Consider the following 27,427-nt stretch of genomic DNA (forward strand, 5'->3'; position numbering starts at 1 on the left):
AAAACAAGAGCTCAATGTTCGCTACAAAAGTGCTCCAAACGGGGCTCCTCTGAACTTTCCTTGGCTGTTAACAGGCAGTTAAGAAAATGAAAATGGGGTGTGCGATATCGCTTTTTCAAAAATTTAAATGATATCGATTTAAATCGAGAGAGGAGAAATGGGATGTGCGATAGCGCTTTTTCAAAAATTAAATCATTTCGATTCAAATCGAGACAGGACCGCGAAAAGTCGAAAGCTACCCTGGGCGGGATGAAAATTCTCCCGAATGGCGTCAGGAAAGCGGGGCGAAAACTTCTTTTTCCCCCCTCGGTGGCTACTACGGGGCGACCGGCGCTTCGCGTGACTATGGCAACGGGAGTTGGCGTCACCTGAGCGGTATCCACAAGCGAGGGCGCGCCGGCTTGTTTTGCTGACGTGGAACCCGCGAGGCCGCGCCTGCGCGTTAATGCGACTCTCCGCCTGGCGCGTGCCATATCCGGGTCGGTCGTTCCGTCATGGCCGACGGCGGACGGCGGGGCGAGGAATGCAGATCTGGATACCGCTGAGAGAAGCGAGGAAGGGCGGAGGGGTGGGGGCCGGTCGGGCTTGAGCAGAGGAAAATGAGTTGGTTCAACGCTTCGCAGCTCTCGACCTTCGCCAAGCAGGCCCTGTCGCAGGCGCAGAAGTCCATCGACCGAGTGCTGGATATCCAAGGCGAGGAGGAGGAGGAGAGCGAAGGGGGCCCTGCTAGAGCTGCCCTGTCCCGTGTAGGAGAGGCAGGTAGGTGACCTCGGGGGAGGAGGAGGAGGAGGAGCGGCCCCTCGCCTCAAGGGTCAAGCTGGGCCGGCGCTGAGGGGAGGTTACCCCTTCCCGTCTCTACCTTGAGGCAGCGCACACCACATAAACATCGGTGCCCTTCGCTTAACGGTGCCCTTCTTCCTGCACGCCTCCTTAGGGGGAAATCCTGTATTTTGTTTGTTTCTTCGGTGGTGTCAACTTGATGAGGTCTGCCCTCTTGCCCAGGCTTGCTTGTTTGAAAAGCTCTTTGAGTAATAATAATAAAGCTCTGGACTAAACGTAAAGAAGATTGTGCAGAAAGTAACCGGTTATAATAACATCAGTTCTGTAATGGGATTCTGCACGTTGAACATACATCTGCACATTTCTGTATATGTTCTTGGAACAGGACAGATGTTAAATGGAGATTGGAGGGAAAATATATATGTATAGGCAACCCTGCCTTTGTCCTCATTGATGCTGTAATTCTGTAAATATGTACCAAAGTGTACCCATTAAGATAAATGGTTTTCATTTCCAGGAAGTTGGGAATAAAGTTACATTTCAAATTTTCGTTAGATATGTCCTGGTATTTCTAAGTGACTCACTTCTGTTCTTTTTACCCACTTCATCTTTATTTCCGAGAAATCCTGTCATGCTGGAATTAGATAACAGTTCTGATACTTAAAAAATATTACATTTTGTGTTTGTTAACTGATGATATACTGCAGTTGTGTGTTTCATATTTCCTGCTCTCATTTTTTTTGGTGATTCCATACTTTATTTCCTTTAGTTACATACTATGACCATTGTTATATGGTTTTATTTACAGCTTTCTTGGCTTACAGAAGATCATGGTGATGTACTGAATAACTTAAGTATAAAGATTACACTGTGGCTTTGTAACTACACTATCTGTAATAATGTAATTACTCAATACTCCCAGTGGAGCATTGAACTTGTTTTTCTCAACTGTAGTTTGCCATGGCAAAGTTAATAGGTTATGGAATATTGTCATATTGAAATGCTAAGAGGAGGAAAAACCAAACCAATTTAGCAACTATTCTAACTGTATTTGTAGCACAATAAACTAAAAATGAAATAGTTTGTTATATCCATTTCTCTCTCTTTTATTCATTCAGTTACACTGCAATTGACTATATGAGCAAATAGGTTAAAGAACTGTTTTTCACAAAAGAAAACAAAAACATGAATTATTTTTGATAACTTTTTTCAAAGGACATTAGTTTATTTGAATTATGCTCTAAGTAGTTTTGCATATAAATACTTAATGTCTCCTAAATTGTTATAATCTACTTGACTAAATTGCATAAGATATATAGGCTTATGATATTGCTATTCCCATTCCAAGGCTATGTAAGGAATATAATATAACATCCTCCTGAGGAAAAGCCTTTCAGCTAGGACATAATGATTTTTGAGGCTTTGAATGTCCAGATATATATTCTGCCTTAAACTTCATTTAAAATATGTAATATATTTAGAAAGAAGGTAAACAATCTATAATGTAGTTACCCAAAGATCTTTTTAATAACACTCGAGTGTATTTGTGAAGAAGAATTTGAAAAGTGTTAAAAATGCGAAGTATATAAATACAACTTATAAAAATTAGTGTAATTCACTGCAAGAATTTATTAAATCATATCCTGAATAACGTATTTCTTCAACTGATACATCATTAATTCCTTATTCAACATAGATATTGTTTCTTGCATACATACAGTCATGCTCGAAATTGTTGGCACCCCAGAAATTTTTCCAGAAAATCAAGTATTTCTCACAGAAAAGTATTGCAGGAACACATGTTTTGCTATACACAGGTTTATTCCCTTTGTTTGTATTGGAACACAACAAAAAAAGGGAGGAAAAAAAGCAAATTGCACATAATGTCAAACAAAACTCCAAAAATGGGCCGGACAAAATTATTGGCACCCTTAACTTAATATTTGGTTGCACACCCTTTGGAAAAAATAACTGAAATCAGTCGCTTCCTATATCCATCAATAAGCTTCTTACACCTCTCACCCGGAATTTTGGACCACTCTTCCTTTGCAAACTGCTCCAGGTCTCTCTTATTGGAAGGGCGCCTTTTCCCAACAGCAATTTTAAGATCTCTCCACAGGTGTTCAATGGGATTCAGATCTGGACTCATTGCTGGCCACTTCAGAACTCTCCAGCGCTTTCTTGCCATCCATTTCTGGGTGCTTTTTGACGTATGTTTGGGGTCATTGTCCTGCTGGAAGACCCAAGATCTCAGACGCAAACCCAGCTTTCTGACACTGGGCTCTACAGTGCGACCCAAAATCCTTTGGTAATCCTCAGATTTCATGATGCCTTGCACACATTCAAGGCACCCAGTGCCAGAGGCAGCAAAACAACCCCAAAACATCATTGAACCTCCACCACATCTCACTGTAGGTACTGTGTTCTTTTCTCTGTAGGCCTCAGTTCATTTTCGGTAAACAGTAGAATGATGTGCTTTACCAAAAAGCTCTATCTTGGTCTCATCTGTCCACAAGACGTTTTCCCAGAAGGATTTTGGCTTACTCAAGTACATTTTAGCAAACTGTAATCTTGCTTTTTTATGTCTCTGTGTCAGCAGTGGGGTCCTCCTGGGTCTCCTGCCATAGCATTTCATTTCATTGAAATGTCGATGGATAGTTTGCGCCGACACTGATGCTCCCTGAGCCTGCAGGACAGCTTGCATTCCTTTGGAACTTGTTTGGGGCTGCTTATTCACCATCTGGACTATCCTGCATTGCAACCTTTCATCAATTTTTCTCTTCTGTCCACGACCAGGGAGATTCGCTACAGTGCCATGGGTTGCAAACTTCTTGATAATGTTGCGCACTGTGGACAAAGGGAAATCTAGATCTCTGGAGATGGACTTGTAACCTTGAGATTGTTGATATTTGTCCACAATTTTGGTTCTCAAGTCCTCAGACAGTTCTCTTCTCCTCTTTCTGTTGTCCATGCTTAGTGTGGCACACACAGACACACAATGCAAAGACTAAGTGAACTTCTCTCCTTTTTATCTGCTTTCAGGTGTGATTTTTATATTGCCCACACCTGTTACTTGCCCAAGGTGAGTTTAAAGGAGCATCACATGCTTGAAACAATTTTGTTTACCCACAATTTTGAAAGGGTGCCAATAATTTTGTCCGGCCCATTTTTGGAGTTTTGTTTGACATTATGTCCAATTTGCTTTTTTTCCTCCCTTTTTTTTGTTGTGTTCCAATACACACAAAGGGAATAAACCTGTGTATAGCAAAACATGTGTTCCTGCAATACTTTTCTGTGAGAAATACTTGATTTTCTGGAAAAATTTCTGGGGTGCCAACAATTTCGAGCATGACTGTATGCCGCATCTGATTCTGTTGGTTAAATGATCATTTTGAACCTCTCAAAATATAACTTTGTCCAATGTAAATTTTCTGCAATTTTCCTTATAAATAGACTGTGTCAGTCTTTTAGACACATTGTTCTTGTAATTCTAAAAATTACCAATACAGTAAGTGCTGAATATATGTGTGAGACTGTTCTGTGGCTATGCTTCCTGAGATAGTTTCTTTTTGAAGTCCTTATATGATCAATGCAAAACTTCCTAAGCACTGACAGAATTGCATTATGATAGAGAGAACAGCTGTTTCTGTAGCAATGGTTTAGTAGACAGTAGATTTATTGAAATAACTTTGTACTGCATTTATATTACAACATTCCAAGAAAGAATAATATTCAAAGTCAATTAATTTGTTTTTATGTTTATTAAAGTTATAAATAAATATTAAAAACACTAAAAATGCAGAATCATATTGGAGCAATATAAATATATAAAATATAAATAGCATTATAACTCTCAGTACTGAAAACTTGTACACTAAAGCGATACTTATATAAACGATTAAACAGAAATATGAGAAAGAGCATGAGCATGTCTGATTTGTTAGGGAGCTCAAAGGTTTGAGAGTAGCAGTGAATATATATTAAGTACATTTTAAATTATATGGACTAAAAATTAGGGTTTACTATTAAGAAAACAAACGTTGGATCCCTTTCTACTATGGTTAAGAGAAGGAGGTTACTATTTTTCACTTCAGTTTTTATTTGATCACGTTTACTACTATGTGTAAGATACAAACTTTGGCTGATATTAATTTGTTTTGATTTAAAAAGCTATTTGTCATCTAGAGATTTAATTTCAGTGAACTACAGACACGTCAAACGTGCGACATCACGTAACGTCGCGCACCGTATCGGGACAGTTTTGCCATTGCTGGCAATAGGGTGGGCGTGGCTTCCACGTGATGCATCCGGCCCACGGGCCAGCAGTTTGAGACTCCTGATTTAGATTCTAACATAATCTTTGAAATGCAGTCAGTTAAAAATGGAAGCAGGAGGTTGTAATTTTTAATTGAAGAGAACTTCAGGGAAGAAAATTTATTGTTATGCTTGGACCTGCTGTAGCTAATACCTGTAACTTTTCTCCCACCTTTGTATTGGTCTATGCATAAATAAAGGTATTTTTGAGGAATCATGGCTAGTGCCCTAGAGGTACAGAAAGCTAGAAATCTTACGGGCGTATGATCATTGCTCTAGTTAGTATATGCTATATATTAAATATAACTGATATATAACTGATCTGGATTGTTACGTAATTCTTAATATATTTATTTTATTTTATTAAATTTATTTATTTTATTAAATTTATATACCGCCCTTTCCCGAAGGACTCATATATTAAACATATATTACATATATTAAACATATATTACATATATGTTTAATCGTTCACCTTTGATTTCTCTTTTTTTCTCATTTGTAATAGGAAAAAGTTCTCTAACAAGTGGAGGATGGGATACTTCTACTTGGGGGACCAATACAAATGTAGAAACCCAAAGTCAGCCAATGTCATCTGCAGCCATTACCAAACCAGTTCAGAGAACTGTGGTAGATGAATCAGAAACTTTTTTTAGTGCCTTTCTCCCACCAACCGGTGTCCAGAGCATACAGCAAAGCCCAGTGGTATCTAAGCCACCTGCCAAATCGCAGCATCCCAAAGAAGAAATAAAAAGCACACTGCAGGATCCCCGGCATGTTGACCTGCCAGAAACGGAAACAAAAGACTTTTCTGTGGAATTGAAGAGCTTTAAGGATGATCAGGAAAACCTAGGGGAAAACAATTCAGTACTTAATCTCACCATCAGCTGTGATGGAAACAATAGTACAAGCACTGGTGAAGAAGCATCTTCTGAGAACGTCACAGTAGCAGAATCCACTTCTGTTGTGAAGTCAGATTCAAGGATTGATAGATCTGGGCATGAGAATGATATCTCTACACAAGTCCTGCCAGCAGACGCAAAAAATTCAAGTTTGGACACTAAAGAGCGAAAAAGCGAAGACAGGCAAAGCAATACCCCTTCACCTCCAATTAGCACTTTCTCCTCAGGGACATCTACAACTAGTGATATTGAGGTTTTGGACCACGAAAGCGTTATAAGTGAGAGCTCAGTTAGTTCAAGGCAAGAAGGAGCTGATTCAAAAGCCAGTCTCCATCTGATGCAAACCTCCTTTCAGCTTCTGACAGCATCTGCTTGTACAGAATACAATCAACTAGAAGACTTCAATAAGCTGACAGAGAGTTGCTGTTCCTCTGATGCTTTTGAAAGAATAGACTCCTTTAGTGTACAGTCTTTAGACAGTCGTAGCATAAGTGAAATAAACTCAGATGATGAATTATCAGGTAGGGGGGTTGTCTCAACTTCCATCGCTGTCAACTCTCCATCTCCAAAAAGTGAGGAGACTGAACCTGTAAAAAGTATGCCTGATGAAGTCCTAACTGAAAATCTTGTAGTTCCCACGGAAGAAATGGAAATGGAAGAGAGTGGGCGAAGCGCAACCCCTGTTAATGCTGAACAGCCCGATGTCTTGGCTATTTCAGTGCAGACTGATGAAGAACAAAGTCAGAAGGATGGGAAAGTGGTACTTCAGCTCTCAAATGAAAAATTGTCTACTGTACAATGTGAAAAACAAGAGCTTTGCAAGGTAATACTTACTTTTATTTTTGTTCTCTTAAGATGGGTTTTGTCATGTCTCTCCAATAGAAAGCGGTGTGGCATTCTTTTGCCCAGACCTGTTTTGATTTGGTTTCTATTTTACCTGCTTTTTATTTTTTTATTTTTTTGCAAACCTCTCCTCTTTTTGCCCTCGCTTAATGATGGCAATTGGGATCAGAATTTGGATCACATCTGGTTGCCATTGTTAATCGGATCCTCTACCCTTATTAAATGATGTCACGTGGTGACCAGTTGCAATTTCCTGCTAGCTTCCCCATTGATTTTGCTTGTTGGAAGCCAGCGGTGAAGGGTGTATCATCCTTAAGCGTGATGACATGTGATCACCATTTGTGATGTCCTGTCACTTTTTCCATTAACTTTGCTTGTTAGAAGCTGGCAGTGTAGGTTGCAAATGGTGATCACGTAACCCCAGAACTCTGCAACCATTTATTTGGAAGTCTATCACCAAGTGCCCTGATTGTAATCCCATGACTCTGTAATTGTTGTAAGTAGGAGGCTGGGTCCTAAGTACCACTTGTTCAGCACCATTGTAAGTACAAATGGTTGCTGAGTGAACGGTTGTTAAAGATCATCTGCAGAATGAATACGTGCATTCAATTCTGTGAATGAAATAGGTGTAAAATGTATATTTGCTTTGGATTTGCTGAGGTATATTTGTTAAAATCCAAGCCAAATTTTATATCCTAGAAAATTGTTCCATTAAAATAGTTATAATTTTCCAATGGAGACAATTACTTCTTCAATAAATTATTCTATGCCACGCATTTTATTCAAGAACCTCAATTTTATAGGATAAGTTATTGTGTCAAAAAAGTGATAGGTTTCGAGTTTCCGGTGGGGTTTAGAGCTGAGTGAGGCTTGAGTCTCTGGACTTTAGCAAAACTAGGATCGCTGCATAGTTCTATGTATACTGGTCAGTTGTTTGTTCTGAATAAAAAATTAATATCCTTTGGAAAGTTCCCACATAGTTATAACTTTTAAATTCCTTTGTGGCATTAAGGAAATTTTTGAGAAGACTTCTAAGTTTTACCTCTACGTTAAAGCCACAGAAGACTTTATTTTTAACAGTTATATCACTTTTGTCTATAACCTACAGATTATTGATTCACTGACGGAAAAACTAGAGATGAGGGAAGCACGTCTACTAAGTGTTAGTAAAGAAAAAGCACACTTAGAAGAAACCTGTGATAACCTTAAAGAGTAAGTTTCCCATTCAGAGCATGTTGAAATACTGTGATCCCTTTGTTTGGTGAAGGGATTTTGATGCACTTTGCATAAATGACGTTGTCATTGAAATTTAATTTGTAATAACTGCTCATTTAAAATCTTGAACACAGTTTAAATGAATTAACATAAATCAGGGGATGATACTCGATTGACTTTACTTGTTTTAGTACCTTCAACTAGAGAACTAAAAAGAACACATTTTGTGAGCTATTGTTTTATATATGTGTTACCACAAAGATTTCAAATGTATGCCAATCAAATTATTTCATTATTTTATGTTTAGTGAAATCTTCAAAATGAAAGAAGAGAATAGTTGTATTTCATCTCTTAAGGAAGAATTTGCTCAACGAATAGCAGATGCAGAAAAAAAAGTTCAGTTAGCATGCAAAGAAAGAGATACAGCTAAAAAGGTAAGTGCTCTTTGTTTATGAGTGAGATGTGTTAATAATCTCTGATCCATATCGTAAAGGTTACTTCACCATAAATGTGGTGAAATAACTATAAGGCTGGAGACATGTGATGTTTGGTGGAAAAAAGATGTGTGCAGTGTTGGTTGATCAGACCTCCCTGGAAGTATTCTGACATGATTACGGAAATATTTCAAGTTTCAGTAGAATTTAAAATAGTTCATACATCTCAAGGGGAAAAACCATGGACCTAGAAGAAATAATTTAAGTCATCAAATCTAACAATTTGCTAAGTTCAGAAATAGAGATGAACATGTTACTAGTTGGCCTCATTGCTGAACTGTGTTCTTTATTTGGAATATTTTCCTAAAGTTAGCCAGAATTTCTTCCTATAATTACTTCATGTCCTGCCTTCTGTGGTGATGCAGAATAGGGCTTAAATTTGTTTATTCTTTCAGGTACTTAAAGAGTGGTATCATATCTGTTCTCCTTTCTTCTCGAGGCTCAGTGTACTTTGTTCCTTCAGTCTCTCTTCCTAGGATTTCATTTCTAGTCCTCTTCTATGAATTTGTTGTAGTTTGTCTGAATTTTTATTTTTTACTCATTTTATATTTTTTACTTGATTTAAATGGTTCCATAGGTCAGGCGCGCCCACAGAGAACGCTCTCCCCCTGGGAGCCACCAAGCGGCATTCTCCGAACGGTGGCACCCTTAGGAGGCCCTCTCTGTGGGAGCGTACCGGGCGGAGGGAAGTTGATGCCGGCAGCAGGTGATTCCCAAGGTACTCCGGACCCATGAATATACGTGTCCCAGGATAACGTTATCCCTGTAATCCCTTAATTCAGGGCACAGTCAGGGCGACTGTATGGATCTGAGTGTTAACTGTCCGGATGTCCATCCTGACACCTCTGCAGAGTTCACAGTAGGTATTTTCTCCTTGTGCCCTAGGAGAGAGACCTCTGCCGCTACCTAGGATCGAACTCTCAACCTTCCGAATGGGAGGCGAGCGTCTTCACCACTAGGTTACCAAGCCACTCAGCACAATACAATAAAATGGATAGAAAACTATACAATTGTATTATAAACAATATAAGAAATATGCCATATACTGCTAACAACCTATGTAACAATCCCCCTCCCCACAGATGGGATCGAAGACAACGTCTGGGACTCCAAAGGCATGCCAGAAAAGCCAGCTCTTAGTAGCTTTTTGAAAACTGAGGAATGACTGTTCCAGTAAGGGAGAACATCAACTGGGGAGGCCCTACTTCATGGGCCCTGTAGATGACACTTTCTTTTTTCAGGTCATGCTTAGTATGTACAAATAATGTGAATGAATTGTATTTATTTTAGGAAATAAAGATTCTCAAAGAAGATCTAGCAACTAGGTTGAACAGCAATGAAACGGTAGAAATACTAAAGGAGAAAGATGAACAAATTAAAGGATTACTGGAAGAAGGTGAGTATGAAGTAATATTTTAAAATAAAACTTAGTTAAAGCAAATTGTAATATTATTACTTGTAATAAATGTGTTCAACTGCTTGGATAATTTGAGTGGTGCACTAGAATGTAAAAAGTTATACTCCTTTATTAGATATGCATAGCATTAACTCATTAGATCCATATTTCTTTCCAGGAGAAAAGCTTTCAAAACAGCAGTTACAAAATTCTAACATTATTAAGAAATTAAGAGCCAAGGAGAAAGAAAGAGAAAATACCAATACAAAGCAGAGTAAGAAAATTAAGGAATTAGAAGAAGAGTTGCAGCATCTGAAACAGGTTGGATTGATTTTTAGATTTTTAGACTCATTCTTCCTGGGCTGATTATTTTATTTTTGTAATCGTATCTCATAAGGCTGAAATCAGCTTCCAAAAGGAAATGTACTGAAATGCAATGTTGTTAATTTCAGAACTATTATGGTATAGCTCCAGCTTTCTTGTATAGACTTTTATGTTTCAAGCAGTGTGGGCAAGCAAATCAGGGATTTACTACAGAACATAATAGTTTTAATACAGAAGTTTCCAAACTTCCTTATACTGTGATTCTGTAAAATGATAAATTTGTGCAACTCTCCTCTTTAATAATACTAGTGGTTTTAGTCAGGTTAAGTTTGGCCAGAAAATTAAACAGGCAAAATTAATAAAAGACTAGCTTTTATCTTACTTGACATAAATCCAGCTAACATTGTTTGCTTCTTATTGGGTTTGCTGTGACAGTTGCCCAGCAAAAAGTAATTTTCTCAAGCTTCCACATTTTTTTTACCTTTTCAATGTTTTATTTTAAATAATTTTGAAGGCAATATTTTTATAGGTTGGGTGTAGACACATTCAACATAAGCTATCATATTTCTTATTGTTATGGGTTACTCTAGAGCAGAGGTAGGCAACCTTGGCTCTTTTATGACTTGTGGACTTCAACTCCCAGAATTCCTGAGCCAGCATGGCTCAGCTTGGAAACCTCTCCCTTTCCCCTCAGCATGGCTGGCTCAGGAATTCTGGGAGTTGAAGTCCAGGAGTCATAAAAGAGCCAAGGTTGCCTACCCCTGCTCTAAAGCAAAAGATGCCAATAGTGATTTATTTCAGGCTCCCATTATTCTCTTTTGCAGAACATTTGAAATAATTTGGGTGCTTTTGTTCTATCTAAATTCAAAACAAAAGATTTTTCTTTTTTGTGAAAATGTCTAAATTTGAATGGGTTAAATAAATTGATAAATCAGTACATGCTTAACTGACTAGAAATAGTCTGAGTTGTTTTTACTTTTTACTGACATATAAAATAAATCTTTGGAAATACTTGCACTTTTTTAATGTGTCCTTTTAAAAAAAAAGCTAAACATAGCGGCATGGAAGCACCACTGCAGCAAAGCTATCTTCTGCTTTTGTCATAAGCACAAAATTTTATACAATAATTAAATACCTGACTGTTTTTGTTTTCACTGCTTATTTTTTAAAGTATGTTTTTGAATTCTGATAAAAATAAAAAGTGTTCTTGAAGGTCATTTCCCCTTTCGTGCATAAAGTAATTTGCTTTATAAATTAAAAACTATAAATTAGATGGTTATAGCTTTTCTATATTGCAGGTATTGGATGGTAAAGAAGAAATTGAAAAACAACATAGAGAGAACATAAAGCAGCTAAATAGTGTTGTTGAATGCCAGGTGAAGGATCTTACAAGACTTCAAGTAGATCTTGAAGATCTTGAAGAAAAAAACAGAAGTGCACAAGCAGCTCTTGATAATGCATACAAGTAAGTCTATTATTAGAATAATGAATCAGGGCCAGGAATGCTTTCCCTTTATAGCACTTAAGTATTGCATTGTGCAGTATGTGTGCTATTTTGTTTTAAAATATCAAACAATATATTAAGAGTCAGAAAAGATTGCTCTGAGAAGCTATACCCAGCATGTTGTATTGATTCTGATCTGCCAGCCTTCAAAAAGGACCTTGAAAAGCTGTCTCCTCACCCCCACCCCTCCCCTGTCCATTGGCCAGGATGATCCCTCTGCCCATTTTAAGCTGTAGTTTTATTTTATTTATTACATTTTATTTTATTACATTTATATACCGCCCTTTCCCTGAGGACTTTTAACTGTCTGCAGTCAGTATGCTCTATATTTAAGGAACTTTGGGGTACTTCCATGTTTTACTCCTCTGTTAACTATAATGGCATCAGGATGGTCGTATAAATTGAAACAATAAATAATACATTAATAAAATATAGGATAATTGTTAAGTTATGAGCTTCTACACACTTGGCATGCTTTTCCTCATTTCTTCCTATATCCCCCAAGCCATTTTGATTGTTTTATTATTGCTCTTGGATGCTGTTTTGTCTTTTGTCTTTATATAATTTGTTTTATGTTATTTCAGATTTATTTTCCCGGTTTATTGTTTTCTTTTTGTATTGTATGGCATCCAAAGCCACGAAGTTTGAATTGGGTTATATTATAAAACTATCTGTCTAAACCAAAATGAACCTGTCTCAGATATTACTTCTAATCCTAGACCATATTTGGAAGGTACCAAGATACAAATATTTAGATACAAATCATGGGAACATTTTTTTTCCCAGAGAACTTTCAGATCTTCATAAAGCTAATGCTGCAAAAGACTGTGAAGTGCAAGAAGCAGCATTAAGTCACGAAATGAAAGTTAAGGAGGAACTGGGTTTAATTCTGGAAAAGGCCCATGAGGAGGCTCATCAACAACAAGAAGCTTTAGCAATTCAGGTGAGTGGTCAGTTAAACGTTGAATAAGTCTTGCAGGTGGAATTATAATAACTGTATTTTGCAATGTATTATGCAGCGCTTAGATTTAACATCAAAGAATGCATCTTGAAATATTTTGTGTTAGATAGTTAGTTGTTTAAGTCTTGGATATACACATACAAATGCTCACCATCAGTAACCTGTGTTTCTTCCCAAAACAGTATTGAATTTAATACATTTCTTTATCCATTGTTTTCTCTTCTTAGCATTACTTCTCTCAACTTTGCCAGACAAACTATTGTTTCCACTCCATTGACTGTTCCCATTGTATGTCCAAAGTTTGTACATTTCTGCTTTCTGATTATTTCCTCAAGGAAACAATGATCTTTGTTTTCTTCCAAAAGTGATTGGTATTTTGGTTGCTATTTCCAAATTAATACTTTGAAGATTTTTACTTTCTCTTTCCTTGGATCTAGCTTTTCCAATCATACGACAGTATCATTGCTTTTATTATTCTGATACTTGTTATTGAAATGGCCTTATCCTTAATGGTCTTGTTTTAAGTTTTTCTAAACATGTTTGTAATTATGAATAGACAAATTATTAAGACTGTTATGTCAGAAACCACTAAGCTTATGAAACATTTTGAGTAAAATATAGGGAATTTATATATTTCTAATGGATTATGAGCTTTGAATATTGAATGATATTAAATTCTTATGCTACCCATCTCACTGTTGCAGCACTTCTGCAGCAGCCTTTGTTGTGGCATTCCATTAAAGCATTGTTCCATACTATGGCTAAAAAAATTATTAATTTGTTAAGCAGAATAATTGTTCCAAATTTGATTTTCCTAAATCTAGCCACCTAAATATATTGTGTGATACTAATAATCTGCTAGATTTGCAGCTTTTGTGTATGGGCCATTGTATCTTTATTTCTGTTGTATAGGTAGCAGACTTAAGAATTGCATTGCAACGTGCAGAACAACAAGCAGCTAGAAAGGAGGATTATTTACGCCAGGAAATTAGTGATCTTCAGCAGGTATCGTAGTAGTTTCTTTTGAATTGACATAGTGTCTTTACCTCTTCCATAATGTTATAAAGCTACATTGACAGTTCTGATTTTCTTTCAATGAGCAGAAGTAGAAATATAAGACAGGGAGAAAATAATGGATTCTTTGGTAGTACTAGAAGGATATACTTATTTCATTCTACATACATACATACAATGTGTATTCCAAATATTTTAAAACTTTTTTTTAAAAAAATTTCAAACATGAAATAACTCTTCTAACCTTATTGGAAGTGTTCTTAGCCCAGAGTGCCCTTATTTGGCATTCAAACCACTATTAATAAGATCAGAACAACCCAGACAAGATCAGCATGACCAGTTTCCCAGTTAAAACAGTTACTTCAAGCTCAGAGCAGGCAGTTCCAGTTCAAAATGCTATGCACACTTCTGTTAGGTACTTGAATTCAGGTTAGCATTCATGTATGAAATAATTTATCCTCTTAAGCAATGTTAATTGTGTTAGAACAGCGCACTGCATGTAAACACTAATTAACATTCTTTGAGTTGTGTTTCCTGTAAGGAATTTGACCATATATAACGGCTCTGGCAAAATTTCACGTTACTCATAATTTTGAGGGGTCCTTGGTGCAGTCTGAGCTTGCTTGTTTTCTTGCTGACGTTTCATTACCCTAACTAGGTTACATAATCAGTACTTGTACTGATGATGTTATCTAGTTAGAGTAATGAAACGTCTGCAAAAAAAAAAAAAGCTCAGAGAGCACCAAGGACCCCTCATTTCAACCCTGAGCTATAAATATTCTCCTTCATTGGTACTCATGATTTTCTTGAACACAAGTGATACTTATCCCACATAAAATTTCAGAGACTTCAAGAAGCTGAGACTCGCAACCAAGAACTCAGTCAAAGTGTTACATCTGCAACTAGGCCTTTGCTCCGGCAGATAGAAAATTTGCAGGCTACTCTGGGAGCACAGACCTTATCATGGGAAAAACTGGAGAAAAATCTTTCTGAGAGACTTGGTAAGACAAAAAAAATGTCAGTCTCTTAGACTGAATGTGTCAGAAAACTTTATGCAAAGCACTTTGGTTGATTGTGGATGTGCACATATTCCTGGAAGATATATATATAGATATATATATATATGAATCTGGAATTTCTCTAAGAAGCATTAGACTGGCTGTGACATCATGAACTAATTCATGTCCAGAAAACGAATTGTGTAGAGCTACATAAAATTGGCTCTTTGGCTGCAGTCATGTTAGTAGAATTAATGAAGTTACATTTCATTTTGGCCTTAAATCTCAGTTGGCCATATCAATCTGTTTTTCCAACATTAAAAAATAGCTTGGGTTTGTTTGCAAGCTAGTGCTGAATTTGTATCTCTTGTCAGTCTAGTGTGGAAACATTTCTCCCATCCCCCATCCAACCTGGTTTATTTATTTTATTGCATTTGCTATCCTCCAGGCAGATACAGTCTTTTATTCCATTTTTCATCTCCATCGGAGAACGTTTTCTTTACTCCTTTTAATCCCCAATAGTTCTTAGCAGCAGAAAGGCTTTTATTTTATTTGCTTTTATTTAAAAACAAATCGGTAAAATTAGGAAACAGTTGTTCAGTGAGAGATAAGGGAGATGGGGTGGGGAGTTATGGCAGGTAATCTTTCTTACCTTTTGTTCACTAAGTTGTTTCATTTCCCTTTCCCACTCTTACAATGGGAAAGCAGCCTATGCAAATACGGAGACAGCACCGTACAAATGTCATTTCCATTTTCTTGTCTGCGTAGCACATACCAAGGCCGAACTAGATGAGCGTAGAAATTTAATGTATCTTGTTTTTCCTCTAAAAAATAATGTATGGTGGGGTAGCTATACAGTATAGAAGGCAAATGGAGGAAAAGGTGAAGGAAAAGTTCATCTTTATCATCTTATGCTAACATCCTACAGAAATTTCTCTGTATACCTGCTATTGTCTTAGTGGCAGATTTTCTCCCACAAAAGTAGAGCTTTAAGGGTTGGGGAGACAGGGTCATTGGAACTGACACAAAAACAGAAGAATTAAGCTCTCCTCACGATGCACGATAATCCATGCCTGACAGTGATTTTCAAAGTAACTATATCAGATTTAATGTATCGGAGTGACTAGTTTGATGATGACTTGACAACATTTTCCATCAAAAGTTGTGCTTTTTAAAATACCTCATTGTAAATTCATAAAAATTCATAGTGCACCATATTTTTATTCTTTTCATTAGGTGAATCTCAAGCTGCTTTAGCATCACAGACTGAGCGAGAACGTGCTGCTACAGAAGAACTCCTTTCCAACAAAATCCAACTTTCTTCCACTGAATCACAAAATAGTCTCCTGAGGCAAGAAAATAGTCGCCTTCACGCTCAACTTGAAGGAGAAAAATCCAGGCTTAAGAAACTGGAAAATGAAAACAATCGGTAAATAATAGTAATAGTAATAATATGATGACGATGATGATGATGGAAGGACCTTGGAGGTCATCTAGTCCATCCCCCTATTCAGGCTGGAAACCCTATACAGTTTAAATGGTTGTCCAGTCTCGTTAAAAAACTTCCAGTGTTGGAGCATTCACAACTTCTGGAGGCAGGTTATAATCTCTCAGTTTCTGTAAAGAAAAATGCATGCACATGGTTCAATGAATGAAATTGGGATGTGATAGAGTATCTTACTTTAAAAGGTATAATTTTAAAAAATTATTTGAAAGCAACTGCCATAATACTAATTCATATGATAAATTAGGATGTTAACCGCTGATGTCATTTTATATTCGTGTAAATTATAAGTGTGATAATTTGATAAACAGTTGAACACTGATGCCAGTTCAGGATATGTGTAATACCTTTTTTCTGTCATTTCCTTTTCACAAAGGTATGAAGTTGAGCTAGAAAATCTTAAAGAAGAATATGTAAAAGTTGTTGAAGGGGCAAAGAAAGAAAAGGTTTGTTTAACTAACAGTTCTTTGTATAATGCTGCTTCACCAGGCAAAAGAATCAATCTATAAATATGATTTTGCTTTCTTCAGATGTTGTTATCTACTCAGTTAGAAATGGAAAAAATGAAAGTTGAACAAGAAAAAAAGAAAACAATATTTGTCCAAGAATCTGCAAGAGAAAAGGTACTTGATCTTGCCTGTCCAATAATTCTGGATGTGAAAATCATAAACAAATGTTGGGAGATGGGAGTTATCTTGAATGTTAGTACTTTAGTTTTGATGTATGTCTTGAAAGTATCATCTTTTTCAGTCAACAACAGAACGGGTTCTGCGTTATCTATGAGTTATGTGCTTTCTAATGCATGGCCTGCCCTACTCTTTCCTGTTTTATTGGGTTTCCCCTACTGATTTTGTTTTTTTTATTGGTTGTATTAAGAAATCCCCTTTTATTCTGTTGGAATATTAACTCGCCCATAATTTGATGTTTATTTCATTCTATAAAATACATTATGGCCACAGACAGAAAACAGTAATGATTTCAGTGAAGCATCAGGTGCTAATAGAAAATTGAATACTCATTCTGCTGCCTGAGCATTTTCCAGTGAATAGCAGGTTCTACCTATCACTTAAAATGAAAGGGACAAATCTAGAGCTCTGCTTGCAAAGTGGTTAGAATGCACTCTTGCAGGCTAAATTCTGTGCATAGCCTGGAGTTCGATCCTAATGGGGCTCAAGGTTGACTCAGCTTTCCATCCTTCCAAAGTCGGTAAAATGAGGACCCAGATTGTTGTGGGCAATATGCTGCCACTGCAAAACACCCAGAGAGTGCTGTAAAGCATTATGAAGCTTTATATAAGTCTTAAGTGCTGTTGCTATTAAACTGTTTGAAAAATAAGACAATTCTATTTCTAAGAGAACAAATTGCATTTTCTGTGTCTTTGCACTATTGCAGTTTATTATCTGTCCAAAATGCTATTTTGCATGGGGTTTTTTTCTTTTTTTTCCAGGAGCGTAAATTATATATTTCATCAGCAATGGAAACTGTGTCAAGCACCCCAACTCTCTCACGCTCAAGCTCCATAAGTGGAGTTGATATGGCAGGACTCCAAACATCCTTCATATGTCAGGTATTGTTATTTATACATTTCAACCTTTTTTTGGTTGTTTGTATGTGTTTCTGGAACGTTATGTTTAAAGCATCTTATTAGCGTTTTTGTTGAAGCCAACTAAAGCTTCTTTTCTCAGATGAAAGCATATTTTCCAATAGTTTTATCACTAAATATGAAATAGGAATGATAAAGGCTGCAGAGCAAAACATGGGGCACAAATAAAATTAGATTTTATCTTATTCCACTTTTGGTGAACTCGGATTAAAGTTTATATATCCTGTGTAAGATCAGATAACTTTCTAGAGAATTAATTTAGAAAACCACAATAATCATTTTGCTACTGATATTTCCAAGGCAGCTTTTAATTTCTTAAAAGTTACATTCATCTTTCATATGTAATCTCTTTCCAAACAATTAAATCTTTAAAAGAAATGAAAAGTACTGTCAAATAGTGACTAACTAGAGGTCATTTAATGCCTGCCATGGCTATGCAAGAATTTCTATCTGCTTGTTCTGTCCAAATTGTTATTCTGTGACATTTTATTAGCTGCTTTTTCAGAGTTAAAAAAAATTAACATGATTATGGCACAAAATCATAAATAAATTTGGTTCCAATCTAACTTGTATTGGCTCAGTATTCAATTTCATGGTTATATTGCATTGCAGGATGACCAGTATGACCATTCCTTCGGTTCATTGTCTGCAAGTGGGACCAACCTGTATGACGTAATGAGAATGGGAGCAGGTTCAAGTATTATAGAAAATCTTCAGTCACAATTAAAATTACGGGATGGAGAGATTTCTCATCTCCAGGTAAACAGAGAATCATGTATCAGTTCTTTAGACAGTGTGTAATCAAGTCTAATATGCCAGTCGGAGTAATTAACTAATGCCGGTTCAACTGTAGTAGGATTAATATAATAGGACAATCATATGTTTCTAATAAATATTTTGTGAAGTAACATAGCTGAGAGAGAGCTTTAGGGAGGAAGAATGATTGCATAGAAGACTTTTCTAAATGTTGATTTCATGAGCTGCATCGCCTTAAGTCAAAACGTGAGTTTTTTTGCATGCTAGTAAAGTATGGCTTTATTTTCATTTAGTTAATTAACTTTATCCTGTGTGTGTCAAGTTAGAAAATATGGAACTCTGCAATCTTTCCCAAGGTCACAATGACTATTTAGACTTACATTATAAATGTTCATTGAATTGGTTTTGAGATGTGTTCTTTATTTGTATTAGACTCTTATTTTGCATACAGTACTATTAATATAAAACTTAGGTTTGCACTAGAAACACTTAACTAAATGAAAAGTAAATTAATAACTTAGTAAATGGGTTTTTGAAATCTTATTGTTAAATATTATTTTAGTTGGAAATTGGAAACCTTGAAAGAACTCGATCAGTAATGGCTGAAGAACTGGTGAAATTAACAAATCAAAATGATGACTTAGAAGAAAAAATTAAGGAGATCCCCAAGTTACGTGTGCAATTAAGGGTAGGTTTTTGTCAATTTATTTCAGAATAAACTTAAAGGAGACTATTACTAATGTAAAACCATGCAGTGAACAAGAGCAACAGACTTTTGAGCAACTAGTATTTTTACCATAAAATAATAAGTGGATAGTAACAAGTGTTGGGTTTTTTTTGCTTCATAAGAACGTTTATATCTTACATTAAACAAAAAAATAATGACAGAAAAAAGTAAAAATCTTTGTGGGGAACAACTTTATAATTACTGGGCAATATTGTTCCAGGATTTGGATCAGAGATACAATACCATTCTGCAGATGTATGGAGAGAAAGCAGAAGAAGCAGAAGAACTGAGATTGGATCTTGAAGATGTAAAAAATATGTACAAGACTCAGATTGATGAACTTCTGAAGCAAAGGCATAGCTAATTATTGTTCAGGTTTTGGTCTGAAAACAAAGTTGCATTACACTCTAGAACTGTTTCTGTAAATGTAGTTAATTTGTAAAAAAAATGTACTATAAAGTGATTATAATGTTGAGTTGATCTGATGGCAGGAATCATTGTGCTTTTATGTTGACCGGCTGTCAGCAATTAAATTATTTGTTAATATTTAAAATCTTTTATCTCCAGCTTATTCTCTTGTCTCTCATAGTATACATATTTACTTGTACAGTAATAACTTTAATTGTGAAAACATATGATTGAAGCTCTCACATTGATGGTGTTGTACTGTGTCCTTATGTCAGTAAGAGGAAGATTGCTGGCAGTTGGGATTCTCTTACCTCTGCAATCTTTGTATTGATTCTAGATCTGCCCCTGAGAGGTTGGGGGAAAAATACAAAAATTGCGAAAGAAAATAGCAAGGAAAAGTTCTGTTGTGCAAAATATGTTAATATGACATTGATTTTAAAAAAAATGTATCTGAAAATTTGCACTGATATGAATTTATTTCCTCATACTTATCTATTCCTATCTAAATGGATATTTAAAGGAAAATATTGTGGGTACTTTAACTATATTAATAGCAATGACTTGGTTTGCTACAGGCAATAAAAGAGGTGAGATGTCTTTATACCCTTGGTATCCTGCTCATGTGATTTACTATTCTGCCTCTTTAAAGCAAGCAACACAGAACAACTTAAATTTTAAAAGCAATCAGACACCCTCTCCTTGATATAATTTGGTATATTTTAAAATGTTTCACTGTGTTACAGCATAATATAGAGAAACAGATAACCTAACATTTATTAGTTTAAAGAATTGTGAAAGGCAGTGCAGGGATATGTTTGTAAGAAAGTTCACACTCAAATAGTTGTTTTTGCGTCATGGTCTAATTCAGTGCGTGTCAATTCACTAATATTTCAAAAGTGAATAAACCTGTTTCAAATGACATGCAGTAGTTAGAAAACTACTATTTACGAGTATAAATGAATAATAGTATTGTACCTGAAATTGTCTTTCTAGCTCAAGTGAAGCAGAAGAATCACCAATATCAGTCTCTAATATTCATATGGTTTTCAGAATATTACTGTTGTCATCTTATTGTGCTTTCTTGTTTTTACATGGTTATAAGGAACTTTTTTAGAAAATTAATTTTATCCTATTGAGATATTTGACTTGATAAATCTTTTAAGGTTTTTAAAATATATTCCTAAAAAAGTGAAAAATTATTTGATAGGTTTAACAAAATTTTACTTGCTGGCAAACCGATAAAGAACACTCTCTGAAAATATGGAGAGGTAACTTACTTCTTAGCTGGTTAACAGAGAATTATCTTATGTTAGTAAGATTTGCATTCCCTGGGCTAACTCTCCATAAAACTTTCACTTAGCTTAAAATAGAAACTTACATGAATCATACTCAGAAGAAACATATAATAACCTCCTGCAACTGAATTGTTTCTGAATAGTTGAAGAAAGTGTTGTATTATGGAATCTTGCTGCACTGAGGAAAATCAGTATGATACTACCGTATATGCAAAAAGCTGTAGCGCAGACATTGAGGATTCTCCATCTGTTAGTTACTATGTTTAGGGTTTTTAAATTTAGGAATCATTTAGTTAAGAAATCCCCCATCTATATTTTGAAGTGTTTCACTTTTAGGAAGTAAATTAAATTACTCAAGAAAATGTGAAATGTTTATATTTTATAGTATGCATACATTTTTCTGACCATATTAAACTGCAGTACACTAATGAGAAAATCTATTGACTCAAAAATAACTTGTTTTAGCAATTCAGTAATTCTGAAATAAAAATGGGCAATGGTTGCTGACAATGTAATTTTCTTTTATAATATGTGACTAATCACCAAAATACATTAATAAATACAAAATAATATGAATATTGGATCTAAAACTCAATCTATGACTTTTTATAAAAAGATAGGCATATTATTTAATTTTAAATTACTTCTATATTTTATTTGAATTACATTAATTTAGAGTAAATATTCTTCACTTTTGAGAAGAGGATACAATCTGTTATTTGGATATCTCTGTTTGCCTTAAGAATAAAATCCTTAAAAGGTTTTTAACCCAGGGGTGTCAAACTCACAACATCACATGACGTGTCGCGACGTATCACAACTTTTTTGCCATTGCCGTCAATGGGGTAGGTTTGGTTTCGCTATGATGCATCCGGCCCACAGGCTGGCAGAACACCCCTGTTTTTAAAACAATCTTTGAATAATTTGTCTTTTTAGATAATTATTATCACGTGGCCTATTCATAACCATTGGTTTAAACTTAGACTTAAAATGCAGGCAATCTGCAATGTAATTTTGGCAGCTTGACATCCTATTTCCTTTACTAATTTCAGACAAGACATGCCATTCCTATGAAATTTAACTTACTTTTACATTTTAAAATAATTAAAATTAAAAAAAATATGTTTCAGACTGTTTATTCTAAAAATAGTTTGATCACTTTCAATGCATTCTTCCCTTATAAGACTGTTCCACAGTTTCTGCATGTCTGCAGACACGATTGTTTTGATATGTACAAGGGAATGAATATATTCGTTTTATATTCTGAAAAATGGTTATTTTCATAATGGTAACATAAAAAGTATTGCAAGAAGCAAATACTGTTACTCTTTTTTTCTGACGTAGAAATAAAATTACACATTTGATTGAGAGAGACAGAATATGATTTGGGAAGCAAATTGCTAAGAAATATGTAGCTTAGAATATGTAATAAAACGTTTCTGCCAATAGGCACTTTGAACATCTCAGTATATTTGAGTGGGACAAATAATCAGACCAGGCCCTTCTTAATATCCAATGGGAATATTATTTGGCTTTTAATGAAAAATGTAATGAATTACAGCAGTATATTTTAATTATTTAAATCTTCATTGTGTCTGAATATGATTTATCTTTTTAGCTGTCTAAGAAAATCTAACAAAATGAGTTTTAAATAAGGTGTTTACATTAATATGGTACAGTACTATAAAATACTGTTAACATTGTGAAAATAGTATGTTTAAATTTTGGTTGGTCTAAGTAAAATATTTGAAATAATGTTTTATATTTTCTTAAATTGAAAAATATATTCTGGTGGCTGTTAATAACAGCTTGCAAACAAATAATCAGTGATAAAATAGGTTCTTATTACATGGGTTGAGTTTTTATTGGTACATACGGTGATACAAAATTATCACACATTTTAAGATAAGCAAAAAGTATTAATACTTTAAAGACAGATCATAACGAAATGAAATATAGTTAAATCTAGTTTATAACACTTCATTTTACCTCCCCACTGTTCATGCACTGCTTTCTATATTGCCTTTTGTTCTTTAAACTTCTCATCCTTTATCTTGAAGAACTCTTCAACTCCATCCAACCACAAAATTCTTGGTCTTCTTTCTGTTGACTCATTCATTCCTCCTCCATACATTTATTTTGCAATACTTCCTATATGGTCAAACTAACCTCCGGGTATAGTGTTCATAATGGTTTAATCTGTACCTATTCATTGTTGATGCTCATCTTTCATCGCACACCCTTCTTAGGTATCACATTCCCACTAGATTGGACGTGACATACCCAAGCATCACTTTCATATTAAAAAAAAAGGATAGAGACATAATTTTATGATAGTGATAATACCTCATTTCAACAACTACTCAACTATTCACAAGGCTACCTACTACCTTTCTATCACTAGTTGCACATTTTAACATTTCTCCATTTTCCTGTCTTAAGTAAGCTTACTTTCAAGGTACACAATTCACTTATTTGCTGTATTTTTTGGAATTATATATTAAAAATCTTGCCCCTCTAACTTTTCACTGGTGCATCACAGGGCAAAGCTTTTGCCAAGAAAGGTACCTCGAGTTGGCTATCTTGTGAAATGCTGGTACTCATTACTCCTGAAGGAATAAAATTTGGGGAAGTTGTGGCTTCTTTAGCATTGCTGAATTGCTATGGTCACATGATCCTCATTCTCCATTGCATTTTGTACACTTTTTGAAATCTTTCAACAGTTTATATTTTCTAAATGAGACGGTAGGGTTAGGGTTAATGCTAGTTAGTTAACTGTATGCTAGTTCTTTTCTAGAAGCCAACAAAGTATATAGTGCTTAAAACTTTTGAAATACTATTGCATCAATTTTAAACGGAGAAACACTGCATTTTCTATGTACAGTGTTCAAACAATACACAAAATGCAGTTTTTCTCAGTTTAAAATAGAGGCAATCTTCCTATTGTTTTGAAGATTGCAAACTGCCATTTTATGAACAATTCAGAAATGAAGTCAGTTCAGTACTTAGAGATATGTTTCATCTTGTACTTCCTAGCACAGAAATGAAAGGTTTTCCTGTGGTTACTGATAATATTCCTATCATAACTGATATTACTTTCACAATACTGTGAGAAAATATCTGTGCCTTCCTGAATTTCAAACTTTTATATCTTATTGCTTTATAAAACCATCCTTTTTCTGTGATATAATGGAGTGAAATAAGGAAAAAAATGGATTGAAACAAGCAACAGAGCCTATTTTCAACTAAAACCCTTAATTGTTTGAGAGGAGAGCAAGGACTGTTGCTGAGAAAAAGCCATATAAATAGTAGCATTGGATGCCAAGTGTGACAAGTGAGAAGAGAGCACAGTTCTGGATATACCCACATCTGATCTAGGATGCAGTGTACATATTTGGCATACATTGTCTCAGTGGCATAAATCCTGTTGCTTAAGGAAAAAAAATAAGTATTTTTAATGAACTTAACGTAATCATACTGGACCAATTAATTCTGGGCTGGGAACTAGATAGCTTGTGTCATATAAAAAGAATTCAGATTGCAGGAGCATATTGGTGCAAATTTAAAACTGCAAATGGGCAGTAACTCCTCCCTTTCAAAAAATCAAAACAATTAAGAATGTTAGTTCTTAAAGAATTAAGTTAAATTAAAACTAAAATTAAGAATTTTAGGCTCTGTTGCTTCTTTCAAACCACTTAAATGAGGATTTAAAAGTTCTTTCTCAGACTATTTCCTCACTAGATAATTATACTGTACTGTTACAACTACTGTAGCACAGATGGTCTCCATTAGTGATATATCCCCTTAACAATACTGCACTGTAGTTGTATAATGTTACAAAAATACCATGTATCATTAGTAAGAATCTGGAGGAGCATTTTCAATTTTGCATTTGATATAATCCAATTTCACTGATTCATCAAAACAGCTAAAGACTTCTCAGAATTTGCAAATTAGATTCTACAAGTTCCTGAATCAGAAATAATTTCAGCAAGATTGGACAGAAGAATTTTTTGATCCATTTCACTGAAGAAACAAATAATAAATCCAAGAATGAAGAAGACATCACTAGAAGAGTTTTGAATGAAAGCACACAAACAACATCCAAAGAGGGCACTGAGGTCTTTTCTTCAACATACATTTTGTGAAAGATTGCATTCACTACAATTAAAATACTGAAATGCAGTTGTTTCAATTACTGTTATAGTATTATTCGAGACATGGATATGATATCGTCACATGTATTTAAGTCTCATTAACTTTTATAATTAGTGACTGCTCTTTAAAAGGCCAGATCCTGAAATTGAAACTCAAATACTTTGGCCACCTAATGAGAAGGAAGGACTCACTGGAGAAGAGCCTAATGCTGGGAAAGATTGAGGGCAATAGAAGAAAGGGACGACAGAGAATGAGGTGGCTGGATGGAGTCACTGAAGCAGTAGGCGTGAGCTTAAAGGGACTCCAGAAGATGGTAGAGGACAGGAAAGCCTGGAGGAACGTTGTCCATGGGGTCATGATGGGTCAGACACGACTTCAAAACTAACAACTACAACAACACATTGGTCCAAGATTTGGAGACCCAGGGTGATTTGAGCTAATCATTCCAGACTTTCCTACCCCTGCAAAACAGTTTGCTATTCAGAATAAAATAAGGGAAAATCCCAATACAAGACAACCTGAACTGCTGAAGAAAAGGTGGGATAACAATATTAAAAAGTGAAGATGCCCTGCAGCTTTACTGCTGGTGACCAGTGGATACATCCAGGATATTCTTTGCAAGAATAAATTCCTTCTCCGTTGCCTTTTTCCAGGATGTTCCTCAACTTCCCCATCAAATCAATCTCTGATTCCCCGTTAGTCTTCCTTCCCTGTCCAAATTAGGCTGCATGTATCACAACCATGACCTGGATGATTGGGTATCTCCACAAACATTTAGGCTGCATCTAGTTACCTTCTCTTATTCCCACCTGCTGCTTAATGAAAATACGCCGTCTTTCAATATTCATTCCTCTCGTTTTAGAAAGAAGTAGTCCTTGGAGTCCCTGATTATTATTATTATTATTATTATTATTATTATTATTATTATTATTATTATTATTATTATTATTATTATTATTATTATTATTATTATTATTATGTTTGAGTTCGAGACATGCTGTTTTAAGACTCGAGGGCTTGGGCATCCTCCGAGATCACGTGAACGTGGGAAAGAGCCTCAGTTCACATCCCAGACAGCTGTGGCTGTCGCCGAGGAGAGGCCTCCGTGAGAGACCCAGCTTGCTTGGACGCCGATCCTCCCGGCTGAAACAGCCTTGGACTATCCGGCGCGGCTCTCTTGCCCTCGCAGGGCTTCGCACTCCCCAGGGACGCTAGGCCGGTGGAGAAGCCGCCCGGCTCAGTCCTTTCCAGGCCTCCCCATTGCGCTTCTCCAGCAGCGCGGCTTGGCTTCCGGAGGGCCGAGCCACCCCGCGCTGGCCCCTCCTTCCGCAGCTGCCATCGGGGCTCCCTGCCTGTCTACCGGCCTGCCTGCCTGCCTTCTTTCCTCGCGGGGGAAGGAGGATCCGGGTCGGGGCCGGAGAAACTCCGAGGTGCCGCTGGACCCTTCGCTTGCCTTGCGCGAAGGAGGCGCGCTTTTGCCATCGCTGCCGGGGTTGGAGAGTTTTGGCGCGTCCCGGTGTAAGTAGGACTCTCCCGAGGCGGGCGCTTCGGATCTTCCCGCCTCTCACCTGCGGGGATTCTCTTCCTCTGGGGGGGGGGGGTTCCCATTCGTCCCCTCGGGCGTTTGCAGCGGGGCTTTCGCCCCAGGCCAGCCTGGTGGAGAACAAGAAATTGCTTATTGGGCTCTTCTCCTTTCGTAAGATGAGGCTGGCAGGAAATCCCATTCATTTCAAGCCTGAATATTGGCGAGGTCCAAATGAAAGACCTCTCTCTCTCAGGTCAATCGTCTCCCTAAAGAGCATTGCTGATTTCAGGGATTGGGATTGCTCTGCTTTCTGTTACCAGAAAATGCCTTGCTGAACAATTTTCATGGTTTCCCCCCCCCCCTTGCTCTTGTTTAAATATCCCCAGCAAACTCACCTGCCCTGTGAAACTGTTATCACAGCTTCCCTTTTCACCAATCAGGATCTGTCGTAGGAATGATACTAAAGATCTACACGTGGGCTTTTGTATATTCAGGCTTCCATTGTCCCTTTCCTCTGTTGTGTTTGGAAACTTGGCTCTAGTTTATGGAAACCTTTCTTTCTCCTTCCTCTCTCCAATTCTGCAGTACTAACTTCTGAATGATTTATTGCTGATTTTACTCCTGCAGTTATTGTGCATTATTCCCCGTGCCATAATCTGAATTTACATTTTAGAATTTGACAGGGGAGGAAAAAGTGAGATACTTT

At 36.3% G+C, this 27,427-nt stretch overlaps 1 protein-coding gene across 1 annotated transcript; it reads left to right on the top strand.

Annotated features, from left to right (window-relative positions):
* Nucleotides 1-508: 508 nt before the first annotated feature.
* TMF1 (TATA element modulatory factor 1) lies at nucleotides 509-21,614 on the top strand. Its single transcript, XM_081321973.1, has 17 exons — nucleotides 509-759; nucleotides 5,603-6,819; nucleotides 7,948-8,051; nucleotides 8,362-8,488; nucleotides 9,839-9,944; nucleotides 10,123-10,265; nucleotides 11,567-11,733; nucleotides 12,559-12,715; nucleotides 13,646-13,738; nucleotides 14,592-14,748; nucleotides 15,982-16,174; nucleotides 16,626-16,695; nucleotides 16,780-16,872; nucleotides 17,697-17,816; nucleotides 18,465-18,611; nucleotides 19,171-19,296; nucleotides 19,556-21,614. Exons 1-17 carry the CDS (start codon nucleotides 600-602, stop codon nucleotides 19,697-19,699), a joined length of 3,324 nt encoding a protein of 1,107 aa, XP_081178099.1. The 5' UTR covers nucleotides 509-599; the 3' UTR covers nucleotides 19,700-21,614.
* Nucleotides 21,615-27,427: the final 5,813 nt, after the last annotated feature.

The sequence above is a fragment of the Vipera berus genome, assembly GCF_964194415.1.
Source record: "Vipera berus genome assembly, chromosome: 2".
Lineage (NCBI taxonomy): Eukaryota > Metazoa > Chordata > Lepidosauria > Squamata > Viperidae > Vipera > Vipera berus.

Coding starts and splice junctions, on each gene's coding strand:
- TMF1 (XM_081321973.1), top strand. CDS start 600: ATGAGTTGGTTCAACGCTTCGCAGCTCTCGACCTTCGCCAAGCAGGCC. Junction 8,489..9,838: donor AAAGAGATACAGCTAAAAAG/GTAAGTGCTCTT, acceptor TATTTATTTTAG/GAAATAAAGATTCTCAAAGA. Junction 17,817..18,464: donor AAACATCCTTCATATGTCAG/GTATTGTTATTT, acceptor ATTGCATTGCAG/GATGACCAGTATGACCATTC.